This window comes from Labrus mixtus, chromosome 3, assembly GCF_963584025.1.
Source record: "Labrus mixtus chromosome 3, fLabMix1.1, whole genome shotgun sequence".
Lineage (NCBI taxonomy): Eukaryota > Metazoa > Chordata > Actinopteri > Labriformes > Labridae > Labrus > Labrus mixtus.
This window is the reverse complement of record NC_083614.1, coordinates 23,284,837-23,304,770: the sequence shown is the minus strand read 5'-3', so window position 1 is coordinate 23,304,770 and position 19,934 is coordinate 23,284,837. Positions and strand designations below refer to the sequence as shown.

Here is a 19,934-nt window from a genome sequence, read left to right as displayed (position 1 = left end):
CTTACATTTCTGTTATTATTTTGGCGATAACTATTAAGAATGAATACTTAGAAATAAGAAAATAAAAAATAATTTACTGAGGTTGGAAATTAAAGTTTAAATTCCCTCATTAACTGATCTATTGTCTGCACAATGATTTGAAATACCACCTTTAGCTGATTTACATAATTACCTGTATTATTATAAATGATTCAGTTATACAGTAATAGTAATGCAGTAGTAAAGCTGCAGTTTTACACCCACACCGCCAGGTGGCAGAAGACCGGCCAAATACTTTATTTAATATCGTAGAAGAAGAAATCCGTGTCCTTCACAACAGCAATCATGGCGACTGCTACCAAAATCATTCAGAGGCTTCGCAATTTATTATCTGGGGTAAGAAAAACATTCTCAGACTAGATTATGTTTGTCCTGTTGGAGACAGGATGAAACCTCCCAACAAATAAGCCAAATGAACGCTAAAGCTGAAGTAGCATTAAGGAGCTAGTCACTTGGGCTAGTTTAAGATAGCTGGCTGCATACATCGCAAAAGGTTTTTAAAAAAAAGGTTAGAAGTGTTGTTAGCGTTTATTTTCAGCAACTATTAATATTATAATATGTTAATTCACTCTTGGTTGTACTTTTCAGCATGACCTGCAAGCCAAACTGCAGCTGAGATATGAGGAGGTTGCAAAGAGGTAAGACTTTACTCACTGGAGTGGACACCAGAAACTTTATGTGATATCCTATTTGATCAGCGTCCTTCAACACGGTTCAGGTGGACGACGGGCAACTTTTCTGTAGTACTACTTAAAGGCTTAATATGCGATTTTTAACACTTAAATATAATAGAAATCAAGTATATCCTCTGAAAATAACTCTGTGAGTCATGACTGTCTACAATGAGTGTGACACCTGAGTCCCACTGTTTTCCCAGTCCTATCTTCACTTTGTTTACATCGCCAGGACTGCTGACCGGCTCATCCTCTCACATATAAAAGTTGTTTAATTGAGGGACTAGAGAAAAGAAGAATAACATACTGTACTCACTGCTTAACTGAATGTCATGTAAGCGTTTCTAGATCACGCTCATTTCAGGTAAATTTACATGCAGTGTGAAGATACGAGCATAATAAAGATCGCTAGCATTATCATGCTGACACAACAATGCAGCGCGAGTTGTTTTGGTTTCATGCTGGTGCTCAAGGGCGACATCTGATCATGATCTAGAAACGCTTACGTGACATTCAATTAAGCAGCGAGTACAGAATGTTATTCTTCTTTTCTCTAGTCCCTCAATTAAACAACTTTTATTCACGAGGTGATGAGCCGGCCGGCCGTCCCGGCGATGTAAATAAAGTTAAGATAGGACTCGGAAAACATCACAGACAGTGGGACTCGGGTGTTACACCCATTGTAGACAGTCATGACTCACAGGCTGCATCCAAATTGCCAAGTACCTACTCAATCTGTCAGTAGTCAGTACCTACTATCCGTGTTGTATACTGTTAATACCTACTATTCAGTAGGCGCACACAGTAGGCAGATATTTGTTCCTACTTCTTCTGATTCATTCAGTAAGGAAGTGACGTCATTTACGTTATCCGAACCGGCCGCATCCACCCGTTTTTTGTTATTTTTGTTTAGCTTTATTCAAGAAGAGTAATGCTCATATACAGTCAGGTAAACAAAAAACAATATTACAATGTAAATCAAGTAAAAAACAGATTAAATAACTAAATAACATACAGTACATAAAGGAAAGTACAAATGAAAGACAGTAAGATACAGAATATAAAGTAAAATAAACCAATAAAGACACATTTAAATAGTGAAATCATTATTTAAATAGAGGGGAAAGGTTTTATAATAATGCAGACATTTGTTATAGTTTCTGTTGTTAATTTAAAGTAGTGATTTCAGTCGGGACTTTAACTCTAGATTAAAAATGTATTCAATTAATCCACGCTCGTTTGTTTTGATTTGGAGGCGCACGTGAAGTGACGATTTACGTTTAATTTCGCACAGCATTGTGGGTGGTAAAATACAATTCATTTCCTGAAAGCACGCATCCGATCCATACTGCATAAAACCCGGAAGTTAGTATCCATACTGAAATGTTCAGTGTACTGAGGTGGACACAAAAAATGCCTACTGAATGACCACGAGAGTTCAGTATACTGAAACTCCCTACTGAAAAGTACGTACTGCCTACTGAACTGTGACTATTCGGAAATGGCCACAGAGTTATTTTCAGAGGATTTACTTGATTTCTATTACATTTAAGTGTGAAAACATATTAAGTCTTTAAAAATGCTAAGCTGCATCTGTCAGAAAAACTACCTGTAAATACTACTGACGGAGGCATGTTGTCTTCTGAAATGTTCTAATGTAAGTTCATTCCCTATCTGACCAGCGCTTCTGGCACTGCATTTGTTTTCACTTTCCCGACCCCCCAGACATTTAAGGCCCTTAAGATCTTGGCGTGGCACACCAAAACCAACCTCCATGCACTGAATTTTAAAAATGCTTTTGTATTTTATGGTATAGGCTGAAAACTTATTCAGGCACCAGTTATCCACATTATTTGTTGATTATATTCCTTGTGGACAACTTTAACTTTAAATTCTGTGTACAATGCTTTTTCTCTAGGACACAGCCACCTCCCAAACTACCTGTAGGACCGAGCCACAAGTATGCCAACAACTACTACTTCACCAGAGATGGACGTAGAGAGTCTGTACCTGCTACTGTCGTTATGTCTTCACAGAAGGCTCTTCCAGCTAGCAGGTACATGTCTCGATCAGTACATTTTTACATGTGGTAATAGTTAATGTTTTAACCAGATATGGGTATTTCTCTGATTATTACAACTTTCATATCACACATTTTAACAAAGCTGAATTAAGATAACAAGCAGCTCAAGCAGACCTGATAAACCTGGCAGGATTATTCACACTTTTCCTAAACAAGCACCTGTCACTCCACATCAAGTTCATCTCTTACTAAATCAACTTTTGGGAAATGTTGTAAAATAGCCAAATGTTGAATGAGACTTCTGATCTTACAGTTTTTATTTGTGTTCAAAGTTGTAGTCAACTCCCTTAGCTGGAACCTTACTGTTGAACACCTACACAGGAAGTGTTACATTTGCATTTTCAGCAGATCAACAATGTGAAAATGTTGTCCTTACACCAAATAGAGTAAACATGACCAAATACATTCAGCACAAGCAAATACAACTCAATAAAGACAAGGCAACCAAAAGTAGAAAACACTTACACCATAACCACATGCAGCCAAGTCAACATCTTTAATGCAGTAGTTATAGAAGTGAGATGGGACCCATGTAAACAGACACATTCACATTATGTTAATGCAGTAAGGTTCATAGTTAGGGCGGTAGTTGTCTAATGCGGACAATGCAAATTATACAAATGAGGGGTAATCTTAAATCCCACTATAGAGGTCTATGAGAGATGTCTGCACATTTTGGTAACACAAAATAATCCATCTGTGTGATCTGCTAAAGATGTTTAGATCTAATGTATTTTATGTAAGTCGGCTGGTTTAACTTCTAAAGTATTTGCCATCTTTATGGCCCATGATAACTGATAAGATAAGTTGTGAAGATTGATAGAATACCTATGTTTATTTCTGAAATATTTTGTATCTCTTCTAGTCAAGTAGTTGAAGCCCCAAAGCCTCCAGTGACCCCGGGTGCTGTGTACAAGGAGCCTTCTCTCTCCACAGACCAACCATACCTTTAAGCAGCAGGATTATCCCATTCAGCACCAACAACTTCATTTATCCACCAAACCTGCTCCAGCGGCCTGACCACTGCATGAATTGGTTGTATCCTGTATAATACCAAGTGTGAATAAAATGTGTTCTATTTAAACTTTTTGTCAAACTTGTTACTCTAGTTAATTAATGAACCACAAAGTGTAAGAGGGATTCTATAACTTAAATAACATGTTTAAGTTCATCACAATAACAATTCAATTAAAAAGCTGACAAATGACTGAGTTATGCTGCATTTATCTGCTCCTCAGATGGTCCCAGTTTCAGAGTTGGGAAGTTGTTCTCCGACTTTAAATTGGACATTTTTGCCCCCCCATGTGATGATGAATATGAAGTCGGGCAACTATTCCTTCCCGATTTGTTGCTCCGACTTGAGCTATTTTAAACTATTTTAATACTCGGAAACTCGTTTTTTTCCGATGTGTGTCTGACACCACATGTATGCACCATTAATACCAGTAGAATACTTCACATATTACAATCAAAAATGTGTTTCGGGTTGAGGATTACCGGTAATATACAATTTTGGTTTACAATCTCAAAAAGTCTCCTGGACCCGGCTCAAATCCACAGGACTTCTCCCTGCTTTTATGCCTGTATTAACACCAAGATGCATCCAGTTAAAAACGAGTCAAGTTAATAAACCGGACTGTCCTAAAGCTCTCCTGAAGCACACCTGAACAGTTTAGTTTCTGAGCACAGTATAAGCAGACAGTAAATGAAGATGAATTGGTGAGAACACTTAATTTGTTGGTCTAATCAGCAAACGTAATTGAATACACCTGTGACGGTGGTCATTATGTGACATCATAAAGCCTCCACACACACACACAGGTGTTTTTAATTACGCTGGCTGACAAGACTAGAACAGGTTGTAGATGTATAGGTGGAGCAATGGTTAGAGCCTATCAATACAATTATCAGGATATTGGTGATTGATCCTGAGAAGAGGTCTAATCATGGTCCAATCACAAACACGTGTGTGAGTGTAAAGGGGCTTTTAAAATAAGTTACTAGGCTACATTTGAAGGCGACACTCAAAATTGTTTGTAAAATCACACTTGTAGGCTACCAGACTAGAAGTAGCATTTCTGTGTAGAAAGACTGAAATGAAACATTTATTTTATTTAACATTTTAACACAATCCCCATCATTTATGTAAAATAGCAGCGAATAACTTTCATAACTTACGTGTGCAATCTTCTATGTCGAGTGGGAAACTTGGGGTACTACGTGATTAAAATCAGGCGGTGATAATTTAATTTAGAGAATTAACTTAAGCGTCGAAAAAAACTACAAACAGCGTCGGCCGTTACGTTGACAACCTGCTGTTTGACAGCTCTTGCGTCATCTTTATGCGCCGCGTGCGCTGCATCTGTGGAGGACATCGAGCATGGGACACCTTGGCGTTTTATGTCTACTGTCCACATCTCTGACTTATTTTAATATTTTGGGTAAGTAGCTGGAATTATATGTGCATTTGTGAAATAGTGAGTCAGTTTTAATGCGTTATTGTAAATAAATGGAAGTGAGGGAGAGAGTTTTAACCAGGTGTGCTGCCCAGTAGTTTGAATGGGGTATTACATTGCAAACTACATTTATGGCTTCTTGTGTTTTCTTAGATGTTGTGTTGATAGACAATTGCATAACATTGAAGTAAGCCTAAGTTTTGCATTCTAGCCCAACGCCAGATATTTTTTTTATCTATTCTACTGAAACGTATAGTTTGTTATTTAAAAGACTGAACCATCAAAACAAAGGATGTAATCTACCACTTCCCTTTACGTACATTTCTAATGAAATACAATTTTTGCAGCTCCACACTTTGAACAGTTTCTTTATCAGATACAGGACACAGTTTGATCTGATTGAAAATGTCTAATTGTCTCAGTTTTGTTGAAATATAAAATAAAATGTCATTGGACACAAGTGAAGACTTTTAAACTGCATGAACAAGTTTGATGAAATAAATGTAACCCAAGTCTCATTTGTCAACATATAACATTTAATCCTTGAGTTTGTATTTTAGTTTTTCATTCAGGACAGAATGACTTGTACAACTCATTACTTTAAACCAGTTTTCAATTTCTGTAGGATTCCTTCTGATACCTCTGACTTGTTATGTCACTGACTGACAATCAGCACAGAGACAGTAAACAGTCTGTTTACATGTGTTTCAGGTGCTTCAGCTCACTCTCTTCCACCCTGCAATGAGCAGCTGGAGTTCAGGTGTGACGATGGCCTTTGCATCCCTAAGCTAAGAGTGTGTGACGGACAGAAACATTGTGTGGATGGATCAGATGAACACAGCTGTGGTGAGTACACCGTCGATGAAGTAAACTGTAAAAACACGCTGCACATACAGTCTGGTTTGGGTTTCATGGGCTCTTTTTATTTACATCATTTTTTTTTTTTTTTTTAATCAATCAAAGAAAAAAAAAACTGATATATTTTAAGCAGTTTTCGAATATAGTATGATTTGAGAAAAGGGAAGGAATTCAAAGTGCAGACAAGATCGAAAAGAAACAAGATGTGGAAAAGACGAAATTGTGATCTGGAAAGAATCAAATGAGATAAATAAAAATTCAACAGAAGTATAAAAATCACCATCAGGTTTAAGCATCAACTCAAGGTGGTACAGACCTGAAATCAATAAAATCAAAGTATTCTGAGTATCTCTGGAAAAACTTCCCTCTTTGGTTGTGAGAGCAACGGCAAAAAATAAAAAGGGTAGGTGTGATGTTTGGAGTATAGTAAAAGTGAAGAGATCAACAAGTTGTGGAACAAAGGAGCATACAGAGGCAGGGACTTGACATTTTTTTCCGAAATTCAGAAAATGTGACCTTGAAATCTTTCTTAAACAGAAATATTGTGCATGTAACTAAACTAAGGATGTAAGTAAAAGGTGATTATCTAGGATTTTCCCAGTTTCTGCTTAATCAGTTCCAACAAATCCAAACCAAATGGTGTCAAAGTCTAACATCCTAAGACAATCTTCATGTTCAATTTCCTGTGTTCAGATGTGTAAACCCTTTTACTTGCACTCGTTGTCCTTTTGAAAGAACAGTATTGTTAAATTATTGGGTTTCCCAGCTTTAAGTATAACTTTGTTTATTCTGGGGTTACCCTCTGTTACTAGGAGGCATGCTCTCACACACATAGGACTTACACACATGCACAAACAGGACCTGTGTACATGCATTAATGAAGAGAAGTCACAGTGGGGCAGCAGAGTTGTAAGGGGGTTTTTTGGTGCCTTGCTCAAAGGTACCTTGACATGACTCTGGAAGTGACCTGTCACCTCTCCAGCATCCAGAACAATTTCCATACTTTGATCTGCACCAGGACTTGAACCCCAAACAAAGTCCCTGCAGACTGAGCTAGCAGTATCGTAAAGGTTAATTCTTGATAACTTTAGCAGAATACCATTGCAGATTTGTCTTTAATCCCATTAAGTAATGTGAGACTTTGACATTAAATTCCTGAGGGATTTGAGTTCAAGCACGATCCACAATTTCTTAACACGAGTGAAAAAGCTTCCAGGGGAAGTTTTTTAATTAAACATAACGCTTGCTGGTGTGAGCTTTGCCTGAGACGGTGTTGCTCAGAGGTTAGCAAGTTGAAACCTAACTTCATTGCTTTGCCTTTGGTTTCTTCTCTTTTTATTTTCACCATCCATCGAATTGTTATTTTACAGAATTCATATAGAATTCTTACTGGTGTACATGAGTCTTTTAGAATAGTTTTTAAGATTCTACCTGTCAATCACCTGTCTGCTTGGCGAGCACTTTGAACTACATTTGAATTAATCTGACAGGGGAAATAGATATATAAATAATTAATCCACCGCACACTGAAATGGACTTTACTGTGACTTGTGAGGGAAAGCGTGTTTCGTCTCTAGCTTCCTCAGGTTTGTCCAGCCGATTAATTATTTATCTTCTAATATGTTCCTGCAACCGACCAGCACCCGAGTACGCAGGTTGTCTGTGCATGGGGACTCCTGTTTGGTGTTGTATTGTGCTATAAATTATTGATTGAATATCATAAAACTTTGGTAGTTATCTCATCAATAATTCTGTAAAAACAAGGCTGCAGCAGTGCTTCAAGACTTTAACATTCAACATGTTCTGCAGTATGATTACTCGTCTGATTAGTCATCAAACAAATATTCCATCGGGTTATTTTTTTCCATAAGTTGAAAGTTAAATTAATCATATCTTAATATTTGTAATGGATATAAAATTGAAAGTACAATGGTAGAGGATTTGATGATGTCACTCGGCCTCACAATTTAAACAGGCCAAAGGTCGAACCTCAGATAATGGAGTGTCTTCGAGCTCATGAGCTGACTGCATTGTTTGCTCAGCTATTTTTAATGTAAACTTGTTTTATTTCCACTTACATAATTTAGCCAACATGTTTATTAACAAAAAAGCTTTCATTGAACTTTAAAAAAACGTTTTCAGATTGTACTTTCAGATGTATATAGATTTTATTATCTTTGAGTTTCTATGAAACTGCACACAGACCTTTATCAGATATACTGTAACTTGAGCTGATACATCACTGACTCCATTTAGAAAAAGGACGGTTGAAGCCTTGCAGATTGTGTATATGAGGCTCTTATGAGGTTATCAAGTCAATCACTGCTGTAACTTGTAATTGTAACTCTCACTCTTCTCAGGTCACCTGGGACCTCGCACGCAGACTTCTCCGACATGTGCAGCGTCAGAGTTTCGATGTAAAAACGGGCAGTGTATCCGTCAGTCCTGGAGGTGTGACCACGACCAAGACTGCTCTGACGGCAGTGACGAGGAAAGATGTGGTGAGTAACGTGGCTTTAAGTCCTCAAACAATGGACGTTACGAGAAAATCAGTGTGACTCCCCTTTGGAATATTAAGTACAAAACTGTGTAGACAATCTCATCAGCGACTGTTTTCCCACGGTTCAGGTTATTGGTTCCTGTGAGGTAAATATTTGATATTTTCTAAAGCCTCTGTATGAGGCTAATATGATCTTAACACCTTTTGGGATGAACCACAACTGCGAGCAAGGCTATTTCACCCAACATCAGTGTCTGACCAAACAAAAGCCTGAGGTGTGTTGAAGCACAAAACATGTTGTCCAATCCCGTCTGAGAGCCTCCTTCTTTTATTCACAACAGCTTTGAACATCCACAGCCAAAGGAGAGCTGTAAATCATGCCGCCTTAAAGATTTATGAGACAGAAAATAGGAGAGCTGAGCTAGTCTGATTCTTACTGTCTCACTTAGTCTTACTTTTGACTGTCTCGACTCCCCACACCTTGGTAAGCACTTTGTTTAGTGGGAGTGAATCTCTGGAATGTTTTTAAAAGGATGATGCAGAAAAAATGTTGATAGCTGCCCCTGCTAATCAAATACTTCTGTTGAAGGTCACACTGTGCTGCTTTTTTTCTGTGCAAATATCATGTGTACAGCCTGTTTCAGAAGAGAAGCGCTCTTTAAGGAGAAAATCTGCACCTTTTATTTTAAGCTTGAGTTGATGTTGATTATTACTTTACATGTTGGATACAATGAAATGCTTTGTTGGTGTCATCTAGCAAGCAGCCAGCAGAAGGCAGTACAGCTTTGCTCCACACTGAAGAGTGCCCTGCAGACCGTCACATCCTCAGGCTCCTTTATTTATTTACATGAGGAACAAGGTCATTAACTAATCTGTGTCCCCTGTCAGTTTCCCACTGGCTGTGCTAGAAAGTCTCGATAAAACTTAACAATGGCTGAATCTCGATGTCTCGATGGAACAAATATCTGCCTACTGTGCGCGCCTACTGAATAGTAGGTACTAAACAGTATACAGCACGGATAGTAGGTACTGTCTACTGTCTACTGCTTACTGACAGACTGAGTAGGTACTTGGTAATTCGGATGCACCCTACGTCTGCAGATATGCCCACTTACAGACAGGTTGCATAAAGGGCTTGAAAAAGTCAGCAAGAGATCCCTCACTCACTTGAGGATTTGACAGTGGGACAGCACTAAGCCCTCACAGACTTACCATGAACGCGCATCAAAGTCTGAGAGTGTGTAAGGGTGGACATCGAGATTGGGCCATTGACTGGAAAATTTAATGAAGTTTCTTGTGGGTGGAGAAAAGATTATATTTATGTATATTCTCTCTCTCTTTCTCAATTCAAATGAGCTTTACTGGCATGCCAGATCAGCCATCTATGTTGCCAAAGCAGTGCAAACAGTATGAACGTTACCAAATGATTAGTCATATATATTCATTTATTTATTTCTCTCTTTCGCTCTCTTTCTTTCTCTCTCTCTTTCTTTCTTTGCCTTCAGCTGTTTGTTGTTTAATTTCTTCATTTGTGTTTTTCTCTTGGGTCTACAAATCATCCATTACAACATAATAGAAACATTGTTTGCCGAAGAGGAAATCCTAATGTTAATAAGTCTCTCCCAGAGGACAGCACTGGCAACTCTTGCAGCACAATTGTGAAATAAACATCCTAACCAGTATCAACCCTTTTTAAATGAGTCACATCACAAGTTCATCAGGTGGACGCTTTGGGGCATTGGCTCACCTCTCAAGCGCACCTTAAAGTCCTAAATCAGCTTAGCCAATTGAACCCCAGCTTTGCCAAAAAAAAAAAAAAAAAAAATCTCAGAACAACGAAAATTAAAAACACAGGACTCAATGGACAGACCACGGAATGAAATCATCATACAAGTGTTTACAAAGAAATGTTGTCACATGAAGAAATATGTTCTGTGCGCAAATGAGAGACCACAGTAGCAATCATTCATGGGCCACAAACCCAACAGCTTTCCTTTCATCTTTATTGAAATCACTGATGACGTAATGCTTGTTTTTGTAGATCAGAACGAGTGTGAGGTCAATAATGGAGGCTGCTCCTATGTGTGTGAGGACCAGCTGATGGGTTTCATCTGCCGCTGCCCTGAAAACATGAGGCTGATCGGAGACGGCCAGTGTGAAGGTGAGCCTGCACGCTGGACACCTGCTGACAGTCACTAGATGTACTTTTACATGACAGTGTTGTAAAGAATTCTTACTTGTTAGTGCACATCATGTAAGGAATATATCAGACAGAAGACTTTAAGGTCAGTTAATGCAGGAGTCATTCCTGTATGTTAAGAAAGGTGCATGATATTCACATGTAGTGACCTTTGCTAACCATCTTTTGTTATTGAGTCTGGGGAGCTGGACGTCCATTTATAATGTTAGAACATTTCTAAGTTGGGCCTGTCCAACTCGTTTTTTTTTCTATTTGTGTTTGTCCTTTCACCCAGAGGTCAATCTGTGCCTGGAGCGCGATGTGTGTGATCAGCTGTGCGTTGCCATGAACAACAGCCTCACCTGCAGCTGCCACGAGGACTACCAGATGAAGCTCACAACCAGAGAGTGCAAGGCCAAAGGTGAGACACCAATGCTTCATTATCCTGCTAACAAACATCCTGTTGTGTGTGTGTGTGTGTGATGTTTCGCTCTCCTGAGAGATCCAGAGTTCTCCTTGTTTGTAAATGAGATCATTATTACCGGCATATAAATTATAGATAGATTGTTCTGTGTGAAAACCCTACACATTAGCGTTTTGCCTATAATCGATCCAAAGACAGAGAAAGACTAAGTCCGCACACCAGACAAGGGCAAGGGCCCGAAACATTACATGTGGTGATACTTTCCATGAAATGTTAATCGGAGCAGCTTGTGGTGTACAGACTTAGTGTTTGTCTTATCGATTTAGTTACTCATTGACTTTTTATGCAGTTGCATTAAATGATACATGCCGGTAAGTGGCCTTTGTCGGGAGATTTATGGGAAGTACATCTGATTTTATAGTTTCCAATAAATCCATTAATTGTTTGAACTATACAGCTAACAAGGGATCGGTGCAAAGCTGTGGTCTGAACCTATGCGTGCTACAAAAACTGAATTTAACTTGCATCCGGTGTTATTTGAAAATTCCTCATTCTCTGCTTCAACTTTTGTGTGCTACTTTTAAACCCCACATTAATATGAACTAGTCATTACATAGGACGGTCATTTCCAGTAAACGGAGGAGTAGAAAGATGTCAGCGGAGAAATAAAAGCCAGGCCTACATTTGGCAATAAGTGTAGATCAAATAAAACAAAGCCTAATATTTCATTGTGTCCTCGTAAAAAAAAAAACCCTTCAACAATGTTTATGCTCTGCTGTCATGAAGTCTGTTTTTCAGAGTGCAGAGTGCACTACTTAATCACAGGACTATTGTATTTAATCCATGATGCACACTTCATGAGTGTCTGCACTGCATGCTCGTCATTACAGGTCCCCTTCTCAAAAAGGCTTTTCAGAAGCATCTCAACATGTTGTGTGTTGAATCTCATTTTAAGACTGTAATTCAAACATTTTCTACCCATGTGAAGATGTGAAAGGAAAGTCAGTTCAGTTAGGGTGCAGAAATGAAGTTAGAAGCAGGTATTAATTTATGCAGTGGACACTCACAGTCTGAGCGTTTCTATTTTTCTTGACATTTTCACCTTCATGTCAAAGTGAGCGTAGCATTCTCCTCCTTATTGGCAAGGAGGTTGATTCTACTGAACTGGAAAAATGCTGCTCCACCCACCTACACTCCCTTAATCCGTCATGTCCAATCTCAAATTGGAAAAGATCAAATATTCTGTTAATGGTGCCGCTCTGAGCTTTCACAGGACTTGGGATGGTTTTTTGTGAGGCAATAGAATGGGCTACAATTAAACTGATGAGTATTCAGTAGATTGATTATATTCTTACATGCTTTGACTGACAACCTTTTTAATTATATTTCTGGACCCCCTACCCCACCTATCATGTCCCCCCCTTTGTAAGTCTGAGTGTGTCTCTTTATCTCTTGTCCTGTCTGTTGTCTTTGTGTTTGTTTTGTACTTGCTTATGCTTACTTGTTGACTTTCATTTTATTTTTGTTACTTTTGTTTTAAAGTTCACATGTGGGGTTTTGGTATGTTTTCTTCCCACACCACTAATGTTCACACTCATTTCTTTATCTACCTTTACTATGGATGTGTTGGTTCAAATGCACCTATATGCTTTTAATTGTTATGTGAACATTCATCCAAGACAACTCTATTCTAAAAATATCTTAGTTTTGTTAAATCAGAACACACAGTTTACAGCTTCATATTTCCATGTTCACGTTTCTAATCGTATACAAATTGTTACCAATCTATAATGCTATAATAATTAATAATGATTGACAATCATTGCTCAGTGTACATGCAGCTAACATAATTACATTTGCAGGTAAATTACCAATAGCCATTAATGATTAATACACATTGCAATGGATTACACACTGATATGAACAAGACCTCGCCAAGTCAGAGTGATGCTACAAAAATATTTCTACCATAAAAAGATGTCGACCTCACTGTCCGTATATTTACTTAATGCACAGCCCTACTTTAGAGACGTGCATTCACTGTGTTTACATAAGAGTCCACTTTAAATCCTTACGCATCCAAATATGAGAAAGAACAACTTAAATTGAGGTAACAATGATTTATTTGAACAACTCACCCACAACCATAGCACAAACAAACATAGAATGAATGTCAATGTTAGGCGAGAGAGAGAGAGACAGATCCACCCTGGGGTCGAGCTTTTATGCCCTGCAAGCAACAGGCCCAGGTGCTCTAGATTGGACCATCCAACTCCTCAAGAACTAGGTGGACAGAATCAATTAGTAATAGCCTGACTAAGGCAGTGACCGTCACAAACCAAATAAATTACCAGTAATTTGTACGCATTAGAGCTGAGAGCGGTTCATTACGAATCCTTTCTGTTAATGTGTTTCCAAACATTGACTTGGCCGACGGGTGGGGCAGCTTTTATGTCCGAGAATAAAATAATGATTTCCGCTTCTTGTTTTGTAGGAGATGAGGCTCAGCTGGTTTTCACCTCATCTAAAGGAATGCGAGCGATAAGCATCACTGGCACTGAGCTCAGGGAACCCGCCTCACACATATCAGGACCTGGACCAGTGGGGGTCTTAGCCTCCAACCAAACAGTGTTCTGGGCCCAGCAGGGACGAGGCTCCGTCTACAGGTAACAGAGTGTTTACTGCTGCAACCCAATACGCAAACACAGCTCTTTTATTATTGTTGGAAGCTGATGTGCTCGAGGGATGCAATCCAAAAAATCTGTGATTCTATGTGAAGTAATAGTTGTTTTTTTTACCTTATCTCCCCCTTTTTCTACTCTATCCACTGTCAAAGAAAGGCAAAAGTCCAAAATAAATCTTGCAGAAGAGACATCAAATGAAAGTTTGTTATTGGGAATAAATGCATTTTGGGGGGTTTTGCTGTGAAAAACAAAACTTGAATAAACAGGAAATATTACAGGCAGTTTTTCCATTTTGACATGACTGGGTTATTTTCCAGGGTTGACCTCGATGGAAAGCAGCGGGATCACGTGTTGGTGCTGAGATCTCAAGGTTCAGTCTCGAGCCTGGTTGTAGACTGGATCCACCAGCTCCTCTACTGGACCAGTGTGGAGAGCGGTTCTGTTAATGTTGGCCTGCTGGACGGCTCAGCTCAGCGTCAGCTCATCACAGGACTGGACAAACCTTGTGCTGTGGCTGTGCATCCTCTACAAGGGTAGGACATTTAGTGATTGACACAGATATGTTTTGTTAAGCCATCCGTTAAAACCACTTAGGGAGAAGCACAGCAATGAAAACACTAACAGATGACAGATTGTATATATAGAGGGCTGCTTGAAGTGACTATTTGTGACTTCTCTTGGTTTGTCTTTATTTGAGTTATTTGCCAACAAGAAGCAAAAGACCATTTTCAAATCTTCAGCCAACTTTCAGGTTTTTGATTCATTGTCTTTCTGTTATGTTTCAATTATAATAATGATAATAATATATCAATCAGCTGTCTCTGTTCTTCTTCAGGATGCTCTTCTGGGCTCAGTGTGGCAGCTCCCCAAAGATTTGGAGGTCCAGCTTGGATGGTCAAAACCGAACGGCTCTGGTCAGCAGCTCAATAAGCCGCCCTGTGGCTCTCTCTCTTGGTATGTTGTGAAATTTTACACTGCACAGTGAACTTCCTTATATTCACAGTCAAATCTATAAAATGCCAAGAATAAATTATTAACTCACACACTTTCTGTTCCTGTATTATACAGGAAGTCTGTATAATACATGTGTGAATCTGTTGACCTTGACTGGATGTGCACACATTCATGGACTTTTTTTTTTATCATAGATATGCCTCGTCAGCTGCTGTACTGGGTTGATCAGGGAATGAGGAGCATCTCCAGAGTTGATCTCGAAGGCAGTCACCGTAAAACAGTGGTAGAGTCTAACGGTTATCTGGACCGGCCGTTTGGATTGGCTGTTTTTGAGGTGAGGTCAGACTGGTGTACCCGAAACTCTGCAACCGATGCGTTTTAGGGTATTTCCATTTAATCGACACATGTTGCATAATGTCGAATAACGGTAACATAGCCAGAGAAATATTTGCCCTTCTGGAAACATCACGGCCTAGGAGGTACACAATTAAAGTCCTGTCACTAATTCTCACACACGTACACCTCCATTAAGAAATCATGAAATCCCCTTTTTCTTTCAGTGCTCCCATCCAAATTTCTATAATTCTTATAAAGTTATTGGTCATGGAGAAAGCGATTTGTACCGTGGAGTTCTTGAAAGGTTCTTTATGGTTAGATTGTTGACTGTTGCGTCACAGCCAGGAGGTCCCTGGTTCGAATCCCCCGTTGGTCAGGGCCTCTCTGTGTGGAGTTTGCATTTTCGTCCGTGCATGCGTGGGTTTCCTCCAGGTACTCCGGCGTCCTCCCGCAGTCCAAAGACATGCTCGTTAGGTTAATTGGTAACTCTAAATTGCCTGTAGGTGTGAATGTAAGTGTGGCTGGTTGTCTCTTCCCCCCCTCGCTACCCTGAACAGAACAAGCGGTTTATATGATGGATGGAGATTGTTTGGATCTTGCTGCACAAGCTTGCATAAGTGAAAAAGCTTGTTGTGATGCAAACACACTTATGGACTGGCATTGTGTCTGCATGTCACAACACAACAGGAAAATATCACACAGGTGAACTGTTTGAAAAACCTGCTGCTGCTAGGCCTGTGCACAGATCCAAATGCTCGTGTGTGCTGGTAAACAAACCTGGTATTTACATCAAAGATTGGCCATGTGGTAAAATATAGAAAATTTAATTAAAGCCAATTTTAACATGACTTATTACCAGGGAGCGACTTATTACCAGGGAGCACCTTTAACACAGCCTTCAAATGTAAAAAAAAAAAAAATATGTAATAAAATCTTTGTGCTTATTCTCTTGATCAGGGTTTTGTATATTGGAGTGAAGAAGTGACAAACTCCATCTGCAGAGCCAGCAAACACAACGGCTCCAACCTCCAAGTGCTGCTGTCAAATGCCACCTCTCCGGGAGGAATGGTCGTCATCCAGCCTGCTCTCCAACCAAACGGTACGATCAGTCAAATAACTGCAACATATTCTCTCTTTCTCAGACTGTGTGGTGTTTTTTTTTTTTTTTGCAGATAGTTTAACATAAAGAGAGGGGACAGCAAAGAGCAATGGTCATTGTTTATATCCGGCCAATACTGTAACTGTCATTTCCACGCTAAGCACCTGTGTTATGTTGATACTAGATAGTAATTGAAGCTGCGCCCATGGGTGTGCTGGCCTAGAATGAGGTGTGTTCAGGTGCATTACTGGTGTCGTGCTGTCTTGAGGCAGCTGAAAGAGATTGTGCCATTGACCAACAAAAATTTGGCATGAAGTCCTTTTGCTCAGTGTTTTCCTCCATGCTATAAAAAGAGTAATCGGGATAGTAAGTTCACCTGAATAGGCGGGATCACAAAGCATTTACACTCCGCTTGTTACTCACACAGATGCACGGCAGCGCTTCTAATCCTCAGCTACATATCAGTTCCTTTTCTTTTATCTTGTCAGTCAAGTGGAAGTGTTAAAAAGGACACAGAGGCATGGGAAGTCAGCAAGCTGTATCCCCGATCTCCTTAAAAAGAATCATAATAACTTTATTTATTTACTCTGTTTACGGCAACTTTAAAAACAAGGGTTTACAACGGTCACAAATGTCGAGCAAAAGCATACTTTCGAACCAAGCACAAGAACCCAAAGGACAAAATAAGCCAGACCTTTCCGTGCTATAATAGTGATCAGTAAAATCTTAAACTCTGTTCTAAAACTTGTGGGAATTATTGACTTTAAAAAGAAAACCAGGAAAATGGCAGATTACATTCTGATTGATGTTATTTTATTCTACACCCAAAATACAGCCACACCAAATCAGCCTTAGGCTTTAATGTGGGAGGGATGGTTTAAACTGGACCTGCACCAAATGAGACAAACATGCGATGACATTGTTCAGAATTGTAACAACGATTTGAAGTGTGATGAAAATTTCGAACATTAGCTACAATTTACAGGTTATATGTTCAATCTGCTGGTCTTCATGTTGTTAACAAAACCTGTGTTTGTTCCTCCCAACACACAAAGTAACTAAAAAAGCATTTTTCCTGATTCACCTGAGTGTATCTGATGGCTTGCTTGTTCTCATGTGACGGCTTCAGAATGGTGTGACGGCATGGCCATCATACCTCTATCTAGATCAAATGTTTGCATGCTGAAAACAAAGCATTGCTTGTTTACATGAACTGTTTTTCCTTTTTAATGCGATAATTTCAAACTTTCTGAAGAGGTGTTTGTTGTGAGTGCTCAAATCCCCATTGCAAAGAAATTGTGATTAACTGCAGTTTAAACACATCCTTAATGCACTTCCTGCACTCATCTTTAGATTGCTGCTTTCTGACCTATCATACTAAAACTACCTGGCAGTCACCTCTTGACTCTCCTCTGACTGAACATGTGTCTGATTCTCAGGGCCCTCTGTATGCCGACATCCTGGGACATTGTGCGTTGCAGAGCTTCCAGGCATTCTTCGCACGGTTCCTGCAACAACTTTAACTGATCCTACATTCGCTGGAGTCCTTTCTCTTATCAGTAAGAAACAGCTTTGTTGTTTTTTTTTTGATTTCTTCAAAATATTTTGTCTAAACTGATCTTCACCACATGACTGTAGAAACTTCCCATGCTTATCTTCTTTTTTTTTTTTTTAGAGTTGGCACTAGAGCACACTGCTGTTAAAAATAGACACTTTCCTGTAACTGGAGTTGGAAAATACATCCGCGAAGCAGCCCTGTATTCCAGACTACGTTTGTGGAATGTTGTTTAATGTGTCATTCCTGAGAATCTCAGATTGACTCTCAAGATGAACACCAAAGTTTGTTTGTCCCAAAGTGTTTCTGGTGCTCATTCTTCCTTAACTCCGAGGAGTAGGAAGTGAAGTCACTCACACCGAGGCCAACATGATCACTCCCGTCTGAGTCATATACGTGCAACCGGCAGCATCTGTCAGTGCGCATTAACACCACCAACGTTTTATTTGCGATCTCGGGCATATCTATACAGACGACCAAAAAAGAGGTGAACATGTCATACAATCTAAATGCTTCCAGAAGCCTATTGAAATAGGAAAATGTTCTTGGTTTTGAGCTACATGTATGTTTTCTCATCTCGTCTGCATGTAAAGCATCTTCAAAGAGCTACTGTGTGAATAGTGTTGCAGCTTTTCTTTTTCATGGCAGCCACTTTTTGTGTGTTTTTTACACTCAGAAGTGGTGAATGCTTCTCAACAAAACCCTCTGTCATGTCTGTAAAGGCTCCAGAAAGTGATTTTGTGTGTGTGTGTGTGTGTTTTTTCCCCAGTGATTCTCAGTGTGTTGCTGGTGGGAATGGCTCTGTGGTGGTGGAGAGAGGAGCTCAGCCCATCTGTGTCGCTCACTGAGCAGAGCTTCTCCCTCAAAGAGTCCCAGGACCCGCTCATCATCCGGGAGCCACCCATTGGACGAAACACACAACCTTTTAAGGCAAGACAAGTTTTGTGAACTCACACAGTGATGCACATATAAAGCAGACAGAGGGCCTTCATACACTTTAAAGAGGAGATGTCATTCATTGAGCTGGACGTGTGTACACTTGAGATATATATAACAGTCTCAAAGCGATGTTTATTTTCCACCTCTTGCTTATTTTAGATGCTGTGTTTATGTGGTGGCAAAGAGAAGTCATTTCAATAATGATAGAAAACTACTTTTTTTTAATATCATTCATATCATATCAAGAAGGTCTTTGTCTTTAACTTAAATAGTTTTTGGTTATTTCACATGAGACATGTTTGTATCTCTCTTTGTTCACCCTCTTCTCCCCCTTCTGATGTTTGTGTCGGCTGGGAAGAAGTGATGTCTCAAATCGTTGAGCATGTTCTGGCCACATTTAAATCAAACTCTGATGACCTTTTGAGGGTTGTTTGGCTGCACTGTTTAAATCCAATCAAACCTCACCCACTGATGACGCTTGATGAACTCGAGTGTTTCAGTCACAGTAAAACAAACGTTTCAGCATCTCTGCTTCTATTGTACATTTGTTTCCTTATTACGAATGATCCGTTTTAAAATATTGTTGCAATTAAATCTTGTATTTATATGTACAAGGAAAAAGATTGCTTAAATTGGATTCGCAGCACTCACACTATTCAAACAAACTGACCTGTGGGGGTCAAAGGTTCGGATTGCCCAGTGTGAGTGTGCCCTTAAAGGGGACATATTATGAAAAGTCCACTTTGTCAGTGTTTTTGAACATTTATTTGGGTAACCTGAGTGTCTACTGACCCACAAAATGTGAAACAAACCCATCCAGCCCTTTGTTTGTAGTCTACATAAGTCTTACATCACAGAGAAAAATGCTCTGTTTCAAATTTGTTCAACTTGTGATGCCACAAGTTGGATTCTGGTAAAAAAAAAAAAAATCCCCTCCCCTCCCCTGATATCTCCACCCATGGACTCCATCCCCAGCCTAGAGCAAAACTTTTGCGCAGGTCTGCCATTTTTATTCTCGCTACAGAGGAGTGATGTCTTCTGGGAAAACTCAGTGGGGCTCAATGCATTTAAAGAGACACACACACACACACACCAAAACGGAGCGTTCTGAGAGAGCTGGTTCATACAGGGTCACAGACCTCCTCTGGTGCTTG

The 19,934-nt window shown here is 39.5% G+C and overlaps 2 protein-coding genes and 1 long non-coding RNA gene across 3 annotated transcripts; all 3 read left to right on the top strand.

Annotated features, from left to right (window-relative positions):
* The first annotated feature begins 257 nt into the window (after positions 1 to 257).
* ndufa7 (NADH:ubiquinone oxidoreductase subunit A7) lies at positions 258 to 3,880 on the top strand. The gene is made up of 4 exons (XM_061033849.1): positions 258 to 375; positions 628 to 677; positions 2,632 to 2,769; positions 3,662 to 3,880. Exons 1-4 carry the CDS (start codon positions 325 to 327, stop codon positions 3,747 to 3,749), a joined length of 327 nt encoding a protein of 108 aa, XP_060889832.1. The 5' UTR covers positions 258 to 324; the 3' UTR covers positions 3,750 to 3,880.
* On the top strand, positions 814 to 1,661 carry LOC132972121 (uncharacterized). The gene is made up of 2 exons (XR_009672871.1): positions 814 to 1,476; positions 1,519 to 1,661. It is a non-coding gene; the product is annotated as an uncharacterized LOC132972121 (long non-coding RNA).
* Positions 3,881 to 5,085: 1,205 nt separating the features above from the next.
* Positions 5,086 to 19,340, top strand: LOC132966432 (very low-density lipoprotein receptor-like). The gene is made up of 12 exons (XM_061033847.1): positions 5,086 to 5,237; positions 5,964 to 6,098; positions 8,471 to 8,611; positions 10,652 to 10,771; positions 11,085 to 11,210; positions 13,708 to 13,879; positions 14,215 to 14,430; positions 14,733 to 14,851; positions 15,046 to 15,185; positions 16,145 to 16,286; positions 17,726 to 17,845; positions 18,611 to 19,340. Exons 1-12 carry the CDS (start codon positions 5,177 to 5,179, stop codon positions 18,787 to 18,789), a joined length of 1,671 nt encoding a protein of 556 aa, XP_060889830.1. The 5' UTR covers positions 5,086 to 5,176; the 3' UTR covers positions 18,790 to 19,340.
* Positions 19,341 to 19,934: the final 594 nt, after the last annotated feature.

Coding starts and splice junctions, on each gene's coding strand:
- ndufa7 (XM_061033849.1), top strand. CDS start 325: ATGGCGACTGCTACCAAAATCATTCAGAGGCTTCGCAATTTATTATCT. Junction 376..627: donor TTCGCAATTTATTATCTGGG/GTAAGAAAAACA, acceptor TGTACTTTTCAG/CATGACCTGCAAGCCAAACT. Junction 678..2,631: donor TATGAGGAGGTTGCAAAGAG/GTAAGACTTTAC, acceptor CTTTTTCTCTAG/GACACAGCCACCTCCCAAAC.
- LOC132966432 (XM_061033847.1), top strand. CDS start 5,177: ATGGGACACCTTGGCGTTTTATGTCTACTGTCCACATCTCTGACTTAT. Junction 5,238..5,963: donor GACTTATTTTAATATTTTGG/GTAAGTAGCTGG, acceptor CATGTGTTTCAG/GTGCTTCAGCTCACTCTCTT. Junction 14,852..15,045: donor CCCTGTGGCTCTCTCTCTTG/GTATGTTGTGAA, acceptor TTTTTATCATAG/ATATGCCTCGTCAGCTGCTG.